Source organism: Vigna angularis, chromosome 2, assembly GCF_016808095.1.
Source record: "Vigna angularis cultivar LongXiaoDou No.4 chromosome 2, ASM1680809v1, whole genome shotgun sequence".
NCBI classification, from domain to species: domain Eukaryota; kingdom Viridiplantae; phylum Streptophyta; class Magnoliopsida; order Fabales; family Fabaceae; genus Vigna; species Vigna angularis.
The window spans coordinates 454,893-475,307 of NC_068971.1; the positions used below are offsets into that span (position 1 = coordinate 454,893).

At 32.5% G+C, this 20,415-nt stretch overlaps 3 protein-coding genes across 3 annotated transcripts; 2 read left to right on the top strand and 1 right to left on the bottom strand.

The window, feature by feature from the left end:
- Positions 1-547: 547 nt before the first annotated feature.
- Positions 548-7,948, bottom strand: LOC108321719 (T-complex protein 1 subunit zeta 1). Its single transcript, XM_017553561.2, has 15 exons — positions 7,660-7,948; positions 7,500-7,563; positions 7,258-7,393; positions 6,353-6,504; positions 6,165-6,212; positions 5,913-6,005; positions 4,507-4,613; positions 3,620-3,734; positions 3,312-3,398; positions 2,462-2,666; positions 2,225-2,319; positions 1,907-1,975; positions 1,701-1,808; positions 1,470-1,588; positions 548-905 (listed from the first exon to the last, which is right to left on the bottom strand). Exons 1-15 carry the CDS (start codon positions 7,791-7,793, stop codon positions 830-832), a joined length of 1,608 nt encoding a protein of 535 aa, XP_017409050.1. The 5' UTR covers positions 7,794-7,948; the 3' UTR covers positions 548-829.
- Positions 7,949-13,924: 5,976 nt separating this feature from the next.
- LOC128195428 (uncharacterized) lies at positions 13,925-14,698 on the top strand. Its single transcript, XM_052872884.1, has 4 exons — positions 13,925-14,034; positions 14,103-14,178; positions 14,270-14,365; positions 14,449-14,698. The coding sequence occupies exons 1-4, from the start codon at positions 13,952-13,954 to the stop codon at positions 14,542-14,544; spliced, it is 351 nt and encodes a 116-aa protein (XP_052728844.1). The 5' UTR covers positions 13,925-13,951; the 3' UTR covers positions 14,545-14,698.
- Positions 14,699-16,945: 2,247 nt separating this feature from the next.
- LOC108321672 (probable carboxylesterase 17) lies at positions 16,946-18,408 on the top strand. Its single transcript, XM_017553494.2, has one exon. It carries the CDS (start codon positions 17,140-17,142, stop codon positions 18,172-18,174), a length of 1,035 nt encoding a protein of 344 aa, XP_017408983.1. The 5' UTR covers positions 16,946-17,139; the 3' UTR covers positions 18,175-18,408.
- The last annotated feature ends 2,007 nt before the right edge of the window (positions 18,409-20,415 follow it).

The following is a 20,415-nucleotide window of genomic DNA, read 5'->3' on the forward strand; positions in this document are numbered from 1 at the left end:
AGAAGTCAATGAATAATTATTTTCTCAACCAATTATAAATTAATTTGAATAAATTGTTATAAAAGTCAACAAAACTTATTAAATATATTAATCCATCGTTAAATAACATAAAATCAATTCTAGCCTGTAAATATAAATTATAAAGTGAAAAGGAATACATACTAAACAAAACAGTATTCAGATTTTTCAGATAATAGGTAGACACAATACATAAGTTTGTTGGGAGCACTTTAAAATCGTAATATATTATAAAGTTGCATGATAGTAAAATTGCTATACGGTTCATGTCAGAAGTCGATGCGAAATATGCCATTTATTCCTACTAATTGCTATTATGCTAAGGATTTACTTTATAGCCAATATTACATGTAGGAATAGTTTTTTTTTTTTTTTACATTATGCTAATGCGCATCTCAGGCAGCTGAGTACGTCCAACTTCAAAAATGAAAATATTGCTTCAACTATTTGAATTCAATGCCATTCACGTTTCATACAAAATTATAAAGGAGACGTCCTGAGACTTAGGTTGCTGGTTAAAACAAGTAACTTTCTGAGGTAAAAGCATTCTCTCAACTAAATTTCTACAAAATAGATTTTGCTTACAAATTTCAAAAGGATCCCAAAATTCAGCCACAATACACTTACATGATTAAATCATTGCAATAAACAATAAACTAGGAAAAAACAAAACCAAGAAACTTTTTCTTTATAACAGATTAAAACAAGTGAGTCATAACAATCCCAATCAATACTGCTGGCACCTCCAAATATAGAAAATATTCATCAGTTTGCGGCACACCATATCCAAAAGAGAAGGCTTCTAGAACATCTAAGTTGGCTTCCTCATATTACGCCCAGCACGAATCACTTCATCCACCACCAGTAACTGAGATACTATAACTGGCCTGTATAGCATCAAGAGACGAAGACATAACTACGTAATAGTAATCATGCTTACTTAAATTAAACTTATTGTTTTTGGCGTAATGGAAGTTTTTAAATAGCTATACATCCTGATTGTGTTTAACTTAGTGTAACAGTTCTACCAACTAAAATTGACAACAAAACTAGATCTAAGAAAACATGATTTATATCGTTAAACGTCCGTTCTAATAGAGCTGGAGACCTTCAGACCCAGACAAACCTGACCTATACTCCACATCCACAACCCTCATCCATGGAGTTCTTCCTGTTTCTAAATATTCATGTGAATCAGCATTCGCTACTGAAGATCACATGCTCTTATCATAGCTCATGACAAGCCATCACCAGAGGGCATCGAGTTGTACGCAGAACTGGTTGAGGAGTCAACACTTAAATTCTCTCTTTTCATTTTCCCTTCAAATAAAATTTGTTTCCTCCCTCACTCTACACCATACCATTAGTAATGACATTTTCTAGTATTTAAGTGTTCCTAATTTAAAAAAAAAAAAACAAATTAATGATGTCAGATCCAGATTCAACCATACCCTGAGTTTATGATTTGGCGTTTCACAGAGTAGTTGTCGAAAATACCCTCCATTGCAGGGTCTATAGGTTCACCTGTATTCAGGCTCAACCCCACAATATTTCCTTTGTCATGCTCTCCCTGAAACACCATTCAGCAAGTACATATTAATGCTTTCCATTTTGTATGAGAATATACATACAATCACAATAGAGGAAAGAAGATAAGTGGAATAAGTTTAAGGAAAGTATACCGTAAGGGCAATAATCACATCTTGAGTGTCAAGCCCAGAGTTTTCAGCAAGTGTCCTAGGCACCACAAGAAGCGCATCAGCAAAAGCCTCGACACCAAGTTGTGCACGCTGTTTCAAGGTTATCAACATCAGCGATTAAAATTGAAATATATAACTACAGTTAAACAACAAGAAAAACATGGGTGACAAGAGACACTCGCAATTACCCCTTCAACTGTTTTCTTAACTTCGTTCAACAGATATTGTCTAGCAGCAACTTCAAATGCACCAGCACCCTAATCATGGGAAAGAAAATTCTCCTCAAGTCAATTACAATAACAATACCAACCTTCTCTGAAATCAGAAGTGTTTTTGTACAAAAAGCTTTAAACGATGTGTGCATTCTAGGGAACAACTGAAAATTCATTTGACTAAGAAAATTATCACAGGAAAATGGAGTTAATCTATATGAATAACATGCACATTACAAAAAAAAATGTACAATTCAAGTATCAAAATAATTGATTGACATAAAAATGTCTTACCAAGACAACAGATTCATCTTCAAGGGTATTCTTAACGGCCCTCAAACCATCACGTACAGCATCTTTAATCTGAGCTATTGTATGGTCATTTGGACCTGTTTTATCATGACAGAATTGCAAATCTCAAATCAACTACTGGCAATAAAATGACAGTTTGTTCAGATGTCAGAGAAAAAGTAATAAATAGTACAGAAGGATCTGTTCAAGAAACCCAGAATAGGTGCAAGGGAAATTTACCTTTAATCAAGATTGTGCAGGAAAAAGGATTCTTAACATTTTCAATGAATGTATATTTCTCTTCCCCAAGGACATGTTCATATACCAAACCTGCCCAACCCAGACATTCAGGAGTCAAATCATCTACCGAGTTTACTGCCTCTCCTCCACAGGCCAAAACCAGTCTTTCCATGTTTCTTCTCTTTGCTCTCCGTAGGGCAATTATCTAAACACAAGGTCAAAAAACAAGCAGATATAAAACAGGATAGGGATTATGCAACTGATGACAGCTCATGAGACGAGTTCACCTCATACTCATTAGCAACATGCAATTAGTGTCATGGGATATTTAACATCACAAACATTATATAATCAAAACATACAAACGTCTTCTATGATCCCTCAATGGCTTTCGCTCATAAAAAAATTAGACTCTGATATCTTTTAGATTCTTCTATGTACCATGGTCATTAAACGAGGGACAGGTCATGATTCTTCACTTAATCAGTTCATATTCCTAGTATAAAATATTTCTTGCAAAACCAACAGGCAGTATTTCAATACAAAATATCTTCAAACTTCATGGATAAACAATCTAACATATTAGACCACACTATAGCATGGTCATTATTTATTGGAATGTTTCAGACATTTCAAACTGGCTTTTTTTTCCTTCAACCAATAAAAGAAAATGATGCGCATGCAGCTCAAATATTACAGACACTCAGTACTGGTCATTTTCAGCATATTTCTGCATCATCACCTAAATAATTGGAGTGAAATAAAATTTCCAGGAGTATTTATACATTATGTGGCCATCTTCCCAATATTTAAGTTTTAAAAAACCAGAATACAATGGTATGTTACTTACTCCTTCCCTTGCAAGGAGGTCCAGTGATGGAGGATCAATTCCCTTTTGGTTGATAACAACAAAATTGCTATCACTATCAGAACAAACCTGTATACACACATATGAAGTTATTCAGTAAAGAGCAGTCAAATAAAATTGAGCTATTACTGAGAGATAATCCAGACAAAGGGCGGTTCCAGCTGTAATCCAGAAACGATTATTATCTCTATCTAACAGAAACGTGAAATGGCATTATTATCTTATTAGCAATATAACAGACCAGATTAACATGTAAAAATCAATAAATACAAGGAATAAAACTTCATTACCTTATTCTTCAGTTCAATGATTTTCTTAACTCTCTCATCAACCTGCCTTCTTTCAGCAGAAACCATAGCCTCTCTCTGTTCCGCACTTGAGTAGAAAAAACCTGCATTTACCTCACTGGGAGGAGAAAACATTGGCTTCATTACTATAGCAGACATCAAAGATAGTTCATATAGGCCAGGCATCTTATAATGAAAAACCACACAATGTGTATACATTATTGGCTTAAGTGATATAACAGTTGACAAATAGTGCTTAGATGGTTGAAACTATTAAGTTTATCATTACATTAAAAAACAGATTTCCCTAGTAGTAATAAATGTGAGCTTGGTTTGTTTTAAGGTTAAAACCAGTCTTTTTAGAAAAACAAAACAGGTAATTCAGATCAAAAGACAATTGAAGTGACAGTACCTAATTTTATTATAGTAAATGAAAACTTTACTTCCTTCATGCTAACTAAGCCATCCTAATAAAACAGATTAAAAACCAACACCGATGGTAACATTTCATGCAATGTGAACTTACACATTTTACTATACAACATAACCAATATTGTGTCTGAAGTAAAAGACACACTCAATCTCCAAAATAGAGACTGATAACATATGCTACTGGTAAAAACTAAAAACAATACATCTAAAATTCATAATTTTCCGATACCTGTATTTAAATGATTAAGGGTAATTAAACAATTCATACACTAATTTCAACAATATTTCTACCCTTCATATTGTATGACACTTAAAAGGGATAATAAGTAAGATAGTCTGGTAAATAATGAATAGCAGTAGTAGCAGGTTTGGATAACAGGTAAAAGTAATCAAATGACAGCCACTTAAAACACACAAAACACAAATTGGAAGATATTGACAAGTATCAGGGTGATTACCTCTTCTCGTATTCCAAAGATACATTACACGTCAAGATATAGCAATTTTCTGCCCGTCGTTTCATGTCAGGGTGCCTGGAACCATGATCAAGGACAAGACCCTCAACCTAAAAAATACAGAGGGATGAAATTGAGTGCATGCAAGAACCGCATAACTAAAACCAGAAGGTGTAATACAATAATATAATTATAAGTGAAGTTAGACAATGTGGGTAACTTATAGTTAAATATGGGTTGTGATTTGCTATATTGCTAGTACAGAGCTTAGGTATTATAGCTTTCTTTATTCGTGATTTATTTAAGTGAAAAAAAATTATAAATAACAAAAACTCTCTGTTTTTCATGATTTATTTGAGTTCAAAATTTTATGAGTTCAGAAGCTCTCTAATCAGAAGATAGTCCACTACAATTATGTTTTAGCTCTACAAAAGCTCTCTTCGTAATTTCTATTTCTCTCGAGCTATATATTAGACAACTAAATCCAATTGTTATCAGTTATGACTTACAGTAGCACATGGACCATGAATTATTTGGCTTATCTTAGTTAGCCAAGGAGATAAGCAAGATGTGAAGAATGTCAGCACAACTTGTGCAATAAGAGGATAGCCTGCCTAGAGGTTAAATTTAATCTCGTATCAAGATTCATATCCTGGCTTAATATACACCCCATGGTAGTGAAAAAAGATGTGCTTGGTAGGATACAGTAGAAATGGATATTCAGATTTTAATTTATCAATTATTGATTTCTGGATATGATTGAAAATTATTTTTAATAGCTTCCTGCTAAAAAGTTCTTTTAGAAGTACAGATTTTTTTAACTAAGCCAGGATATGAATCTCTATCCATAAAATGAGCTGAGCAGTTTTCACTCAATTTGGCGAGCAACAAAGCTTAAAGATTGCAAACCATGCTACCAAATCCATAACTATGGACTAAATGGTAAGAACTTTTTCATATACGGTAATAACTGGGCTCATACATCAAAACTGTAATAATTAAAACTATAATAACAAAACCAGTTACTAAGCGTTTTCAGAACAACGTGGATTGTTTTTAATCATAACAAGCAAACAGTCCCTCTCAACATTAAACTATTATGACTAACTAAATCTCAATCCTGCATTTAGAGAAAATCAAACCTGACTGGATTTCAACAAAGGTAGATAAGGATAATGATTTCAATTAAAACAAAGTATAAGTCCTTGGCATCATCACATCAGAACTTTTACTGGACTAATGTTAAGTTGAGAATTTTAGAAGGCAGTCAAAATCATGATGGAAAGGCAATAAAAGGAACATCCAGGTTGTATACAATATATGTAACATGAAATTTAAAAAATTATAAAAATAAGATACAACAAAGTACTGGAAAGGAGTGGCTACAAACAGTCAGTCAGAAAACATACCAGGCGTGTGTCAACATCAAACTTGTGTCGCATATGCATAATCTCCACCATAAAAAGATCAATTTCTTCCTCAGGCTTCCGGATGCATAAAACCTATCGTAGGAAAAACCACAAGTCACTGAACACACAGCTGTAAAAGGTTCCGGTCCAATAAATAGCAAAATATACCGCAAATAAGCAAACAAAATGCAAATAAAAGTTTGTTATTTACAAGGACTCAGTATAAATGTCTAAAATTCAATGTGAACTTACCGCATTAACAATTATATCAGTCAATTGATCTGCAAGTGATTCATACAACTGCAAATGATGAAGAAATATATGGTGAGAATATCATGCGTGTACAAATTTATGCTGACGAGTTATTTTTCATTTTGTCCGCAGTACCAATGTATGATCAGATTTGAGCTACAAAAGATATTAAATGAAACAAGTTTTACCTTTGTCCTCACGGTTGTTCTAGCTACCATCTTGAGAATCTCTTTATCAGGCTCATCACCCATCACAACAGGTGTCTTAAACTTTTCAAGGAATTGCAGAGTTGCTCTCTTGGCAATATCAAAACCATCAACCAACACACGTGGATGCATACCTATAACATCCATATATCATCTCGGCATTAGCAAAGGATGAAATGACAGATAAGGCATCAAAACGAGAAAGCTTCATCCCTCCACATTTTAAGGATATCTATATGCCCCTAGTCCTACAATAGACTAAAATAGGATAGCATTCAATGCCTTTGTTTTGCATACATTTCATGGATGTTTCAACCGTCCAGGGGATCACCCTGAATCGCAAAGAAACTGCACATCCTAGTTATACTCATGTTCTCACATCTTTTGCGCATGCAGCCTTGTTTCTTCTAAAGAATACCATATCATCACCCTACTTGCATTTTTCTCCTCTTTCTGAGGAAAAATAGGCGTCTTCTCTAAACTTCTCTCTTGCTAACCATAAGAAATCATCACCAGTAACAAAACAGCAGAAAATTAACGCCAGTTAACAAACTACCAGGAAAACTGAATATATAGATAAATAGTCACTTTTTTTAATTCTACTTTAAAGGATGTCATATCGTCATCCTAGTTGCGGTTTTCAAGTTCTCTCTATAGCAAAAAAATTCGCCATCTCTAAAATTCACCTTAACTAACTAGAGGAAATCACGACTTAATCACAAAAAGCAGTAAGGAACTTCATACTAATAAAACTATCAAGAAAGATGGATAAAGATAAATAAACAAATGCTGAACTGTACGCCAACGAGCGAACAACGAGGACAAGCAATGCGAAGAATAACTTAGAAACAAACAGAAACTCGAACGCAGAGACAAAACTCACTAACCTTCATCAATGTAACGTTCCGATTGCTTCATAAGTTCGCCAATGAAGATAACAGTGGAAGTGGTGCCATCTCCACTAGCGTCATCCTGCGCCACAGCGGTCCTCGCAATCATAATCGCCGTCGGGTTCTGGATTTGCTGAGATCACAACAGAGAACACGTTCCGCAATAACGGTTTTCAAGCGCACGTAGTAGTAGATCTCAATTAAAAATGAAAAAAAAAAGTAAGAAAAAAAAAACTAACCATCTCTTTCAATAGAGTGTTGCCATCTTTGGTAAGCTTAATATCACCAGCGCCACCAACAAGCCTGAATCAAAGAGTGTATTAGAAGAAACAAAACATAAATGGAAATGACAACAAGAAGAAAAAGAAATGGAAAAAAATAGAAGAGAGAGAGAGAGACATTTTGATAGTTCCTTTGGGACCGAGGTTGGTTTTAAGGACATCTTGCAAACCCTTGGCGGCATTGATGGTCATGTGAAGTGCCGCCGATTTGTTCAGCACTTCGGCGTTAGGGTTCAGCACTCGCAGAGACATTTTCGAGAGAAGAAAAAGCAGCAGGAAATGAAACGAGTGCTTTCAACTTGAACGGAAGTAGTGAAGAGTGGGGTTTTCTAGGGGTTTCAGTCTTGGCAACTCGCAATGAAACGGCAGCTGAATCCTCGATTTAAGTTTTTAAGCAGCGCAAAAATACTCCTTGTCGTTCCTGTGGTCTTTTTTTTTTTACCCATTTCTGGGCCTTACACGGTAACCCAAGTATACATAATTTCTTCTTGCACTCCCCTATTTTCACCACTCAACTTCTCATCATCAGACATAATATAGAGTGAAATTTTGAATTATACATTCTAAAATAATTTCAACTCATAAATAATTTATACTTTTTTTCCACACTTATCGAGGTTCAAGAATAAGAAATGAAAATGCTAAAAGAAATGTTGCATAATAATGACCATGATTTAACACGAAATCACACTTCATAATAAGTAAACCATTTTTAGATAAATAAAATGAAATGAAATTTAACTCTTAACCTAAAAAATTCTATATTTGTCCTAAGATATTGATTCCAAGTTTTTTTTATATCTTCTTTATCACATATTTAAAAGTAATATGCTATTATATTTTTAGGCGGGATGTTTTGACAATTTTTTTTTTGTGAATAGCTTGAAAATAGTACTACTTCACTACAAAACACTTTGTTTATTCTTGTTATAAAATTATGTATACATAATTTATATATTAAATAAAATCTCTTAATGTAACTTTTAATAATGGTCGTGTCATGAGCTATTAGAGATTGAGAAATTCTTTTAAATCATAGTGTTGGATGTTATTCATGCTAACTTTTCATAGCCTAAAAGAATCATAAATAATGAGTTTAAAAAAATGTAATATTTAATTGAGATTTTAGTTCAAATGAGAAAAATACCCACTAATGAATTGTCTTATTAGAGCTAAATGTGTACTTTAAAATGAGCCAACCAAAATTATGCAATCACTATTTTTTAATTGGTTGAAACCTCTTAATAATCATCTTTTTAGAATATAATTTAACCATATACAGAATACAAAAATTATTAATATTATCGACGGATTTTTATTATTTTTTTACCAATGATCAAAGGCTTTCGGTAAATTCATTGATAAGTGAAATGCACATGATCGACGGATTTGTCGTCGGTAAAAAAAACAAAAAATTTTCAACCCAAATTTCGCCTCTAATGCCAATATATATATCACATTATTGCATTTATTGTTTTTCTTTCGTAATTGTATAATCTTCAATCATTGTAATTCCTAATATTTTTACTAGAAAAAATATATATGTTAAGTGTGTGTATTTAATTTTTTTTTACGATAATAAAAATTATTATAATTATAAAATTGAAATAGTTTTTTTATTTTTAAATAAAAAATGGTTAACTTTAAAGAAATAATATTGAAATGTAAAATTAATAAAATGATTATTTTAATTTTTAAAAATATATATTTATTTAAAAGGTTGGTTGCTAAATTATCAGGCTAATGTAGAGACAGTGTTATTTTAATCTTCATCTCTAGATGTGTTTCGTTTTTAGTTCTATAAGACTTTTGAGTTGTATGTTTGGGAAACTATATTAGGAGTTTTCACACCATCATATAAATTTAACTTCGTCGTAACACTGAGACGACTGATAATCTCGTCAAAAAATAATATTTGGTCATTTGCAGCATTTTTTGCACGAATCTTGAAATCTATCCTTAGCTAAAATGAATAGTTTTGTAAGGTAGAATACTATGTTAAGATTAACACTTGTTAAAAATCGAATAAAAATAAGACTAATTTATAATATATATATATATATAAATAAGTAAAATGTAAACTTTATTTTATAAATTGATTTTGTGGAATTGAATTAGGTTTAAATTCAGTTTCTAACAATACTATAGTTTTACTGACTCATTGATTTATCTTTGAAGACGGAGAATAAAGGAGAAAGAATAAAGATGAAAAACCTTTGCCATGTCGATGGGTTTTGAAATTTGGCAGACCCATGTGGATGCGTATAGATCAGAAGAATATCGACTCTTGCCCCCCATGAAATTCATGTAAGGTTAGCATGACCCATGTTTTTGTACCTGGGTCCACCGCAGAATCTAGTATAAAGTAAATATGTAATCGTTCATGGCAATTTCTCAGTTCAGTGGATTATGAACTTCCACGACGTTATAAATTGCATGAGATTGTGATTCTTGGAACAAAATCTTCCAAATGGGACCAACTGCATATTTAAAACCTTTATTGACCATTAGAATACTTTTTATCACACTTTTCTCTTTAAAAAAACGTTTTAAAAATGAAAAATAAAATATTTATAATACATTTAACTTCGACTCCTAAATTATACCACTATTGAATGTAACATGAATAATTACATCACAATTTTCTTTTTTTTTGTAAAAAATCTCATTACACAATTTTCTAATTTCTTAATATCGGCATCTCACATTGTATTTTGTGCAGAGAATGTGCTGCACTCCAAAACTAATGTTTACTACAACATTAAAGAGGAACAATAGTTACTTGTAGTTAATTAGTTACTTTCGGTTACAGTTAAAGAGGTGGTAGAATCCGACCACTTAATTTGATTTGGGATAAAATAATTTGATAAATACCATATTTATCTTCGATGCCAGAAAATTTTATTCGAATTAAGAGGAGTCAAAGTGATAAAGTTTTACTTTATGGTATTTAGCAAAATTATATAGATAGGATTCAAATTGATTAAGTCAATCTGCGGGTAGGTGCATGCATAAATGAATGGTCGACATTGAAAGATATGCATCACATCGTGAAATATATACAAAAGTAAAAGGACAGTACACGTGCATTATCCTGAATAGCAGTTATCAACACTATTATATGAAGTTTGAAACAAAGGTCAACTTAAATGGAATCAAGGGCGATTGTGAAGGGATATATATATACACACACCTTAACATGGTTGACTTTGGTAAAGTTGAAAAAATATTATAAAAGTTATAAAGTTTGGTAAATAAGTTTAGAAGAGTAAGAAGTTGTGATTAGTTTAACTTTCGGATTAATAATTATGGTTAAAAGAAAATATATGAAGACAAATATGAACAATATGTCATACCATACATTAATAACTACGATTATAGATCAATTAATAGTAAAAATTATACAAAATAAAAATAAAGCAAAAAACTAATTAAGTTTAGTGTTCTTCCCTTGTTACTTTTGACTGATGTGAGAGTTGTACATATCTCTCCTATTGCTTAATAAATTAATTATAGAATTTAGAAAAGGACTAGCTGAAATGAAAAGCATAATAGAATGTGTTTGAATGGACAAATGAAGGGTAAAAAACACAATGGCAGCATGAAATTTGGAAGCATAAAGAGAGTCTGAGACTATTAGGTTGACTTCTATAATCTAGAAATGGTGTATAATTAACATTTTTGTATAACTTTTTCTTATATGAATTTCTCCATGAATATCCTTAAGAAAAAAATGATATAAATTTTTAGTAAATTAAAAATTAACTTAAGTTTTAAGTTAACAATTCAAATGAATTTTTCTGCTGCATTTTTTTATGGTTAAATCTCTCTAAAATATAGAAACGATGAGAAAAACAAGGCAGTTAGATAACTTTTTTTTATGTTGGGCCATAAATCAAGATAATTAATTATTATATATAAATGAAAAATGCGCACACACACATATATATATATATATATATATATATATATCCCAAACTCCGTGTGCGTGTGTATAATATTGGAAGGAGACGTACGTATCTGTCGGGTTTTTACAGCGCACATTATGCCACGGTTCAACGAAAACCGCAGCATAATGGTGCGCGGTGGCAGTTTTGTAAATAAAACGAACATATATGCCGCGGTTCTACTGGGAACCGCGGCATATACCCCAGTCAACCATAGCCTTTGACGCCACGTATGAATAAAAAATTAAATAACAGAGTATATGCCGCGGTTCTCTGCACAACCGCGGCATATACCCTGCCAATTTATTGCAGGTGCTGACTGGGTCAGAGAATTTGAAAAGTTGCAGGGGGTATATGCCGCGGTTCTCTGGGGAACCGCGGCATATACCCCTGTAACGTCTCAACTTCTCTGTCAGTCAGAGAATTTCAGAAGTTACAGGGGGTATATGTCGCGGTTCCCCAGAGAACCGCGGCATATACCCCCTGTAACTTCTGAAATTCTCTGAAAGGCAGTTGGGGAGACAGTTGTGTTGAACACGTTTCAGGGGTATATGCCGCGGTTCTCTGGGGAACCGCGGCATATTCTCCTATATGAAATTAATTTAATGTTCATTTGAAATATTTCGAGGTATATGCCGCGGTTGCCCGCTGAACCGCGGCATATAGTTTGAATATAATTTAAAAAATGCCATTTCTAATAATTTTTTAAATTAGTATATGCCGCGGTTGGGGGTTAAACCGCGGCATATAACCCTTTTATACCGCGGTTAAGTAGTGAACCGCGGTAGATTCCCCCGTTCAGAGTTAAAAAACAAAACTTGGAACAGTGCATCGTCTTCCTCGCGCGTTCTCTCTGTTTTCGCGTTTCTTCTTCCTCCGAACCACCCTTCATCTCAGATTTTGCGTTTTTAACCGTTTAAACTCAAAATTGTTCGGTCATTATTCGTTTTTGACGATAAAAACGAGTTTTAGCCGTTCAAAATCGTGATTTCCTGGCGTTTTTCACCCTCTCCGCCGCCGTTGTGTTGCGTTTTTCACCCTCTCCGCCGCCGTTCCTCTTCCAGGTATTTATGTCCATTTGCATTTTTAACGTGATTGCTTCATTAATTTTTGCATAATGTTATAGTTTTGGTAATGTATGAAGTTTCTATAGTTTTGGTATAATTTTTGCTTTAATTTTGATAGTGCATGAAATTGTTATAGTTTTGGTAATGTATGATATGGTTTTTGCTATAGTTTTGGTAATGTGTGTTGTAGTTCTTGTATTATTTATAAACCTTAAAATATTATTTATGTAATATTTAGGAATATGGATCGAAATTGGATTAATTTACCACGTATTAGTGCTGAGTACGAAAGAGGTGTAGAGGAATTTATACAATTTGCGCAACGTAATGAGGGGAGAACTGATGATGAAGTGAAGTTTAGATGTCCTTGTGTGAACTGTTTGAATGGGAGAAAGTTGAACGCAACTCAAATTAGAGAACATCTTATATGTGATGGTTTTCTAAGATGCTATACAACATGGATCTGGCACGGCGAAGAAATGGATTTTCGCACTGACTCTCAAAGTGTAAATGTTACTGATTCCACCATGGAAGAAGATCGATCGGATGAAGACAAATTGGAGGACATGATCCGCGATGTTGGAGCAGAAAATTTTGCCAAAGCTCATGTGTATGAGACGATGTCGACTGATGCAGAAACACCTTTGTATGTCGGTTCAACTAAGTTCACACGTTTGTCAGCGGTGTTAAGGCTCATGAATTTGAAGGCGAGCAATGGATGGACTGATAAGAGTTTTACAGAACTGTTGACGTTGTTGAATGAAATGTTGCCAGATGGAAATACACTGCCCACTCGTAATTATGATGCGAAGAAAATTCTTTGTCCAATGGGTATGGAGTATAAAAGGATACATGCTTGTCCCAATGACTGCATTTTGTATAGGAAAGAGTTTGAATTTTTGACAGAGTGTCCAAAATGTGGCTTATCACGATACAAGTCAAAAAACAATAGTGAAGATAATGGTCAGATAGAAAAAAATGGATCTACTTTGAAAGTAGTTTGGTACCTTCCAATAGTGCCCAGACTTAAGCGTTTGTTTGCGAATCCCAAAGATGCTAAAAATCTTAGATGGCATGCAGATGAGAGAAAAATTGACGGGCTGCTTCGTCATCCAGCTGATTCAAAGCAATGGAAAAATATTGATCGACAATTCCCCGAATTTGGTAAAGAGTGTAGAAATCTTAGGCTTGCTTTAGCCACTGATGGAATGAACCCATTTGGTAATCTGAGTACCAATCACAGTTGTTGGCCAGTTATATTGATAATTTACAACTTATCTCCTGCATTGTGCATGAACTTTGTTAACATTGTTAACATAATAATGTTCCATATGTGATTTTAATATTTAATAGTTACGTTATTATGAATTTCAGGCGCCATTGGCAACTTCTTGTTATGTCTGTGCAAGACAACTATGCTTTGTGGTTCTGCTCATTGCACAGGCCTCCTCCCACACAACTCAGACAAGCAATTGATTGGTAAGAACCTCAATGTTTGGACTTTCTTTGTTATATAACTGAATGCTAAAACATTTTTTTATATACAGTTCTATTCCAGCAAGTATGATGATGGACGGGAGATCAATTGTTAAGAGTAGAAAGATTGCTTGGATTTCTCTCAAGGTTTGACATATGCTAAAGTCATACTTTGTTATAATTGTTTTATAACAAATGTTATTCACTAACTATTATCAACTGTGATGATATATTGTAGTGTAACAGACAAAATGGGTCATATGAGTGTGGATACTATGTAATGTATTGGATGACCCATATTGTTCGTTCTCACATCACAACAAGCTGGGAAACGGTAATATTTAACTTTAACAAATTTTGATTTTTTAACAAATGTTGAATCCATATACACTAATTAAAATGAATTGTCTTTTGCAGAGATTCAAGACTACTACACCAGTTCCTGAGAAGTCACTACTATTCATTAGGAACGCTGCTACGAAGTATATAGTTAGATTATACAATAGCTCTTAGATTTAGATTTAAACAATGCATTTGATTAGATAGAATTTTCTTAGACTCTCTACTTTATTTGATGTTGAAATACATTTGAACATGTGTTTGTTATGTTGAAATTGAATTTCTGTAAATGTTTTTATATGCAGGTCTGTTTTTGTGGTAGTGGATATCACAAAAACAGACCTGCAATTTTAAAAAATTGCAGGGGAATATGTCGCGGTTCTAACCACAACCGCGGCATATAGTGCTTCTTTTTTTTTTTAAAAACGAGACATATGGCCGCGGTTTTGACACTAACCGCGGCATACTCGTCGGCCTATATGCCGCGGTTGAACCGCGGCATATAGTGCATTTTTTAATTTTTTTTTTAATTTTTTTTTTTAAAAAAAATGAATTTAGGCAGCGGTTCCCTAGACAACCGCGACATATTCCGCAGCCTATATACCGCGGTTAGAACCGCGGCATAAAGTGTCTGACTTACTACCGCGGCTGAATATGTCGCGGTTCGAGAACCGCGACGTATAGTGAAAATCAACCGCGGTAAAAGCCCCTCGCTGCACTAGTGAGTAAAAGGACAGTACACGTGCATTATCCTGAATAGCAGTTATCAGCACTATTATATGAAGTTTGAAACAAAGGTCAACTTAAATGGAATTAAGGGCGATTGTGAAGGGATATATATATACACACACCTTAACATGGTTGACTTTGGTAAAGTTGAAAAAATATTATAAAAGTTATAAAGTTTGGTAAATAAGTTTAGAAGAGTAAGAAGTTGTGATTAGTTTAACTTTCGGATTAATAATTATGGTTAAAAGAAAATATATGAAGACAAATATGAACAATATGTCATACCATACATTAATAACTACGATTATAGATCAATTAATAGTAAAAATTATACAAAATAAAAATAAAGCAAAAAACTAATTAAGTTTAGTGTTCTTCCCTTGTTACTTTTGACTGATGTGAGAGTTGTACATATCTCTCCTATTGCTTAATAAATTAATTATAGAATTTAGAAAAGGACTAGCTGAAATGAAAAGCATAATAGAATGTGTTTGAATGGACAAATGAAGGGTAAAAAACACAATGGCAGCATGAAATTTGGAAGCAAAAAGAGAGTCTGAGACTATTAGGTTGACTTCTATAATCTAGAAATGGTGTATAATTAACATTTTTGTATAACTTTTTCTTATATGAATTTCTCCATGAATATCCTTAAGAAAAAAATGATATAAATTTTTAGTAAATTAAAAATTAACTTAAGTTTTAAGTTAACAATTCAAATGAATTTTTCTGCTGCATTTTTTTATGGTTAAATCTCTCTAAAATATAGAAACGATGAGAAAAACAAGGCAGTTAGATAACTTTTTTTTATGTTGGGCCATAAATCAAGATAATTAATTATTATATATAAATGAAAAATGCGCACACATATATATATATATATATATATATATATATATATATATATATATATATATATATATATATATATATATATATATATATATATATATATATATATATATATATATATATATATATATCCCAAACTCCGTGTGCGTGTGTATAATATTGGAAGGAGACGTACGTATCTGTCGAGAGAGATGCGAAGGAAATAAAGTTGTTGCGTTTTCTTTCAATATTGAAGAAAAAGAATAGGAAAAGAAATTAGTATAATAAGATCAATAAGAATAGAAGAAGGCATATCTGTTGAGAGATATGGGATATTTAAAGAATAAAGTTAACTTTCCATTTGCTTGTACTTGGAATTAGAAGAATATTCTTTATTTTTTTATTTATTTTTTTATTATGGTAGTCTTTCTGTCTGAGTCTATTCAGTTTAGTAACTTCTCAAACAAAATAATAATATTACTTTAAGACACTTTTATATTTATTAGGATAAAATGGTCATGACAATAATAGGATAAGATCATTTTATATTTATTTAACACACATTATAAGACTAAAAGTAAAGTATTATAAAAGAGTGAATTTTTTTTAAATAAAAAATAAATGTAAAAAATTTATGTGTATTAAAATATTATTTTTTAACCCAAAATCATGGATATATAAAGAAAAATGATCTTAAAATCATAATACATTAATAAACAAAAATAAGAAAGTTGTCCTAGTTCACTTCACTTTATGGATTGGGTATCCATATCAGAAGTGTAGAAAAAAGAGTTACAGAATTTAAGTGTCATAAATAGCTATGCAAGTTGCAACATGCTTATTACAGAAGTATCGTATGAAGTGCTGCATTTTACCTCCATCATCAGATATCATCAGATAAGAATAATGTTTATCCCAAACATCCCCTCCTTCAATCAGATTCTCCCTGTTCATTTTCACACTGTATGAAAGTAAATCTTATAAGATACAATCCAAAGAGACAGAGACAAAAAACAAAAAATATTAAAACTTCACGCGGGAATCTTCATAACAGCACATGGCTATCAGAATGAAGCTTCTTTCCAACTTCAACCCTTCCAATTGCTCAGCTTCCCTTCTCTTTATTCTCTAATCTTCTATAAAAGGACCAAACCACATAGCATCGATCAAAATTAAGGAGAGTTTAGATTTTCACTCTTCAACAATATCATGGCTACCATTTCACTCAGGCATAACCCTCAAGTGAACAACACCAACCAGCAACGTGAAATCATCACCGAAGAGATCCAAGGACTCATTAGAGTCCACAGAGATGGACGTGTAGAGAGACCACCGATTGTGCCTACTGTCTCCTGCACAGTATCATCATCATCATCGTCTTCAAGTGCCAAAGATGTTACCATCAACAAAGAGACCAACTTATGGGCACGTGTTTACGTGCCTTCAATGAGTTATCACACAAAGGCTCTTCCTTTGATTGTGTACTTCCACGGTGGTGGATTCTGTGTTGGTTCCGCTGCTTGGAGCTGTTACCACGAGTTCTTGACCAACCTTGCTTCCAAAGCAAACTGTGTCATTCTCTCTGTGGATTATCACTTAGCCCCAGAGAATCGTCTTCCCGTGGCATACGATGACGGTTTCAACGCTCTCGCGTGGGTCAAAAGAGAAGCACAGAACATCTCTAGTGCGCAAAAGTGGTGGCTGACTCACTGCGACATGTCTTCCGTTTTCCTCGCCGGTGATAGTGCAGGCGCCAACATAGCTTATAATGTGGCCACCCGCATGGGATCATCATCATCATCAAACACGACAACACCATTATCCCTCAAGGGTGTCATACTGATCCAACCTTTCTTCGGAGGAGAAGAAAGAACTAGCTCTGAGAAGCATTTCCTTCAGCCACCCAATTCGGCGCTCACTTTATCCGTTTCCGACACTTACTGGCGCTTGGCGCTTCCTCTTGGAGCCACCCGTGACCACCCATATTGCAACCCTCTTGCACATGGCACGGTCAAGTTGAGAGATTTGAGGGTTTCTTCCATTATGGTGTGCGTTTCAGAAATGGATATACTGAAAGATAGGAACTTGGAGTTCTCAAAAGCTTTGGCTAAAGCAGGAAAAAGGGTTGAAACAGTTCTTTTCAAAGGCGTAGGCCATGCCTTCCAAGTGCTGCATAATTACCAGCTTTCACATTCCCGAACCCAAGAAATGATAACCCATATCAGAAACTTCGTTAACCAGTAACTCCTGTGTTTGATTCGTGTCGTTTCCTGTTAATGTTCATGAGTTATTACAGTTTGATAGAGTTATATATAGTATAGCACAGATAGAACGGTAGTTTGAGTATCCATAGTTTCAAATTTCAAATTATGTACAGTAGATTTACTATTGTGACACTCGAATATGAGATTGGTATGCTGCAGTCTGGTTTTTGTAACTGAAAATTATCTTTATATATGTTAAGAACTTTAAACTTAACTCCGTGATTCAACAACTAGTAGAAAATGAGTGTTAAGCTTAATTCAATCCTACTAATATTATAGGTTGAGGTTTATACCTCACTTATATACTATAATATGTTGTTTTATTTTTAGTGAATCATCACACTCTTTCACGTCGCGTAATAGTAGAAATTAGATAATTCGATAACGAATGGAATAGAAATATCCAAAAACACAAGAAATATCACTAGTAACAACAATCTAATCTGACGATGATATTACGATTAATGAATTAACCTTAAACCTAAATAATCTCACATATCTAACTTATAGAAGATTAAAATTTACAACTCACTTATATATATATTAAATTGAAAATTAATTTATAAGATTCTTCCATCAATATATAAGTAAACATTAAAGAAAAAAGTTGAGAAAATTGAAATAGTTTAGATAGATATGGTGGTGGTGTTATTCCTTTTTGTACCATATTCTGTTACTATTGTACCTAGAGTTAAGTTGTGAGAGGTACAGGCATGAGTGAAAGAGGTGGTCCTTGTTGTGGGTTATCTTTATTCTATCTTTAGACATGGTCTTTGACCAACCATATTCTAGTGTCAATGGAGACTCTTCAGAAAGGAACAAGGGTCAGAGAACATCTTCAAATGGAATGATATATACTTTACAAGGAAGACGTAATTGTTCCACAAGGACCACTATGCAAGCATTATGGGCATCGAGTTAAAAAAAAAAAAAAAAACTCATCTTCCAAAATTTGAAGTAATTGTACTTGTTAATGATTCCATCACAAACAATATGCTGTGATACTGTTGAAAAATTGTTCACTTTTTAAGCATGTGAATATGGTTTGATCTAGCTTTAAGTATCCCTCTATTGGAATAATAACGGTTGGGTGTAACACTTTTATATTTATTAAATATACAATATAATATAAGATAAAATAGTTATAAAAAAATAAATTTTTATATTTAAAAAAAAAGTAAAAAATAAAAAAAGATAATATCAAATAAATGTAAAAATTTTATTGTCCAAATATCAATTTATCAAATTGGAGAGGATTGTTAGTTTTGCCTTTCAACTATAATATATAATGATGAATTTTAAGAATGTTTCCAGTTATAGAAAATATACCATTATGTTTGCTATTTTTTTTTTGTTATTTTAAGTTGTATATATTGAACCGTGATTATTTTATAAATTTAGGATATTTTTTTTATAATCATTCAATGTCCAAGTTTAGACAAATTTATGGTTTTTTTACTCGGTTATAAATGTAACTTTTTATCTTTTTTCATAACACTCTCCAGAATCATTTTTCTTTCATCATTGTATTGTCACCGTGTAATAATTTGTTATTGATTCTAGTGATATTTATATTTATTTTTCATTATCATTGTTACTTTGAGAACAATGCCATTCTATTTTTCTTATTGTTTTTATTGTTATTTTTTTCCTCACTTTTTCCAATCACATATGTTATTGTCACCACGATGGATTCATGAGTATAAAATGATAAATTACGACTGAGTTTAATTTTTTAAATTTGCTTTTGTAGCTGCCATTTGTGTTGTTATTAGCAAAATTAAGGTGAATTTGATAAATGTGAAATGACGAATTATTTATCAAAACATCCCAAGAAAATAGAGAAAAATATTAAAGTGAAGTATTAATTCTTTTAATATACCATTTAACTAATTATATATATTATTTATATTGTATATTAGAGTCCCTTAGAGATAACTATATATATTATTTATATTGTATATTAGAAGTCCCTTAGAGATAAAGCCAAATGAATGTGAGTTGAGTTAGCTTAAAATTTTCTAATATTGTATCAAATTATTTATGTATTTTAATCTTGTGTTTGGATAATTCTTAAAAAATAAAAAAAACATTATATTTCAATTATTTGTAATTTTTTAAATATATTTTTTTGGATAAAGTAACTAAAATATCTTACATTTCAGTTTTCTTATTTAGATAAAGTAATTAAATTGTTTTAGATAAAAAGAATTACTTTAAA

What these genes read in the sequence shown, in the direction of transcription:
- LOC108321672 (XM_017553494.2), top strand. Translation starts at nt 17,140, where the DNA reads ATGGCTACCATTTCACTCAGGCATAACCCTCAAGTGAACAACACCAAC.
- LOC108321719 (XM_017553561.2), bottom strand. Translation starts at nt 7,793, where the DNA reads ATGTCTCTGCGAGTGCTGAACCCTAACGCCGAAGTGCTGAACAAATCG. An exon ending in CTGATATAATTGTTAATGCG is followed by an intron (nt 6,006 to 6,164) that starts GTAAGTTCACAT and finishes TTCCTACGATAG; the next exon opens with GTTTTATGCATCCGGAAGCC. An exon ending in TCTTTGGAATACGAGAAGAG is followed by an intron (nt 3,735 to 4,506) that starts GTAATCACCCTG and finishes TTCTCCTCCCAG; the next exon opens with TGAGGTAAATGCAGGTTTTT.
- LOC128195428 (XM_052872884.1), top strand. Translation starts at nt 13,952, where the DNA reads ATGTCTGTGCAAGACAACTATGCTTTGTGGTTCTGCTCATTGCACAGG. An exon ending in CTCAGACAAGCAATTGATTG is followed by an intron (nt 14,035 to 14,102) that starts GTAAGAACCTCA and finishes TTTTATATACAG; the next exon opens with TTCTATTCCAGCAAGTATGA. An exon ending in TCACAACAAGCTGGGAAACG is followed by an intron (nt 14,366 to 14,448) that starts GTAATATTTAAC and finishes TGTCTTTTGCAG; the next exon opens with AGATTCAAGACTACTACACC.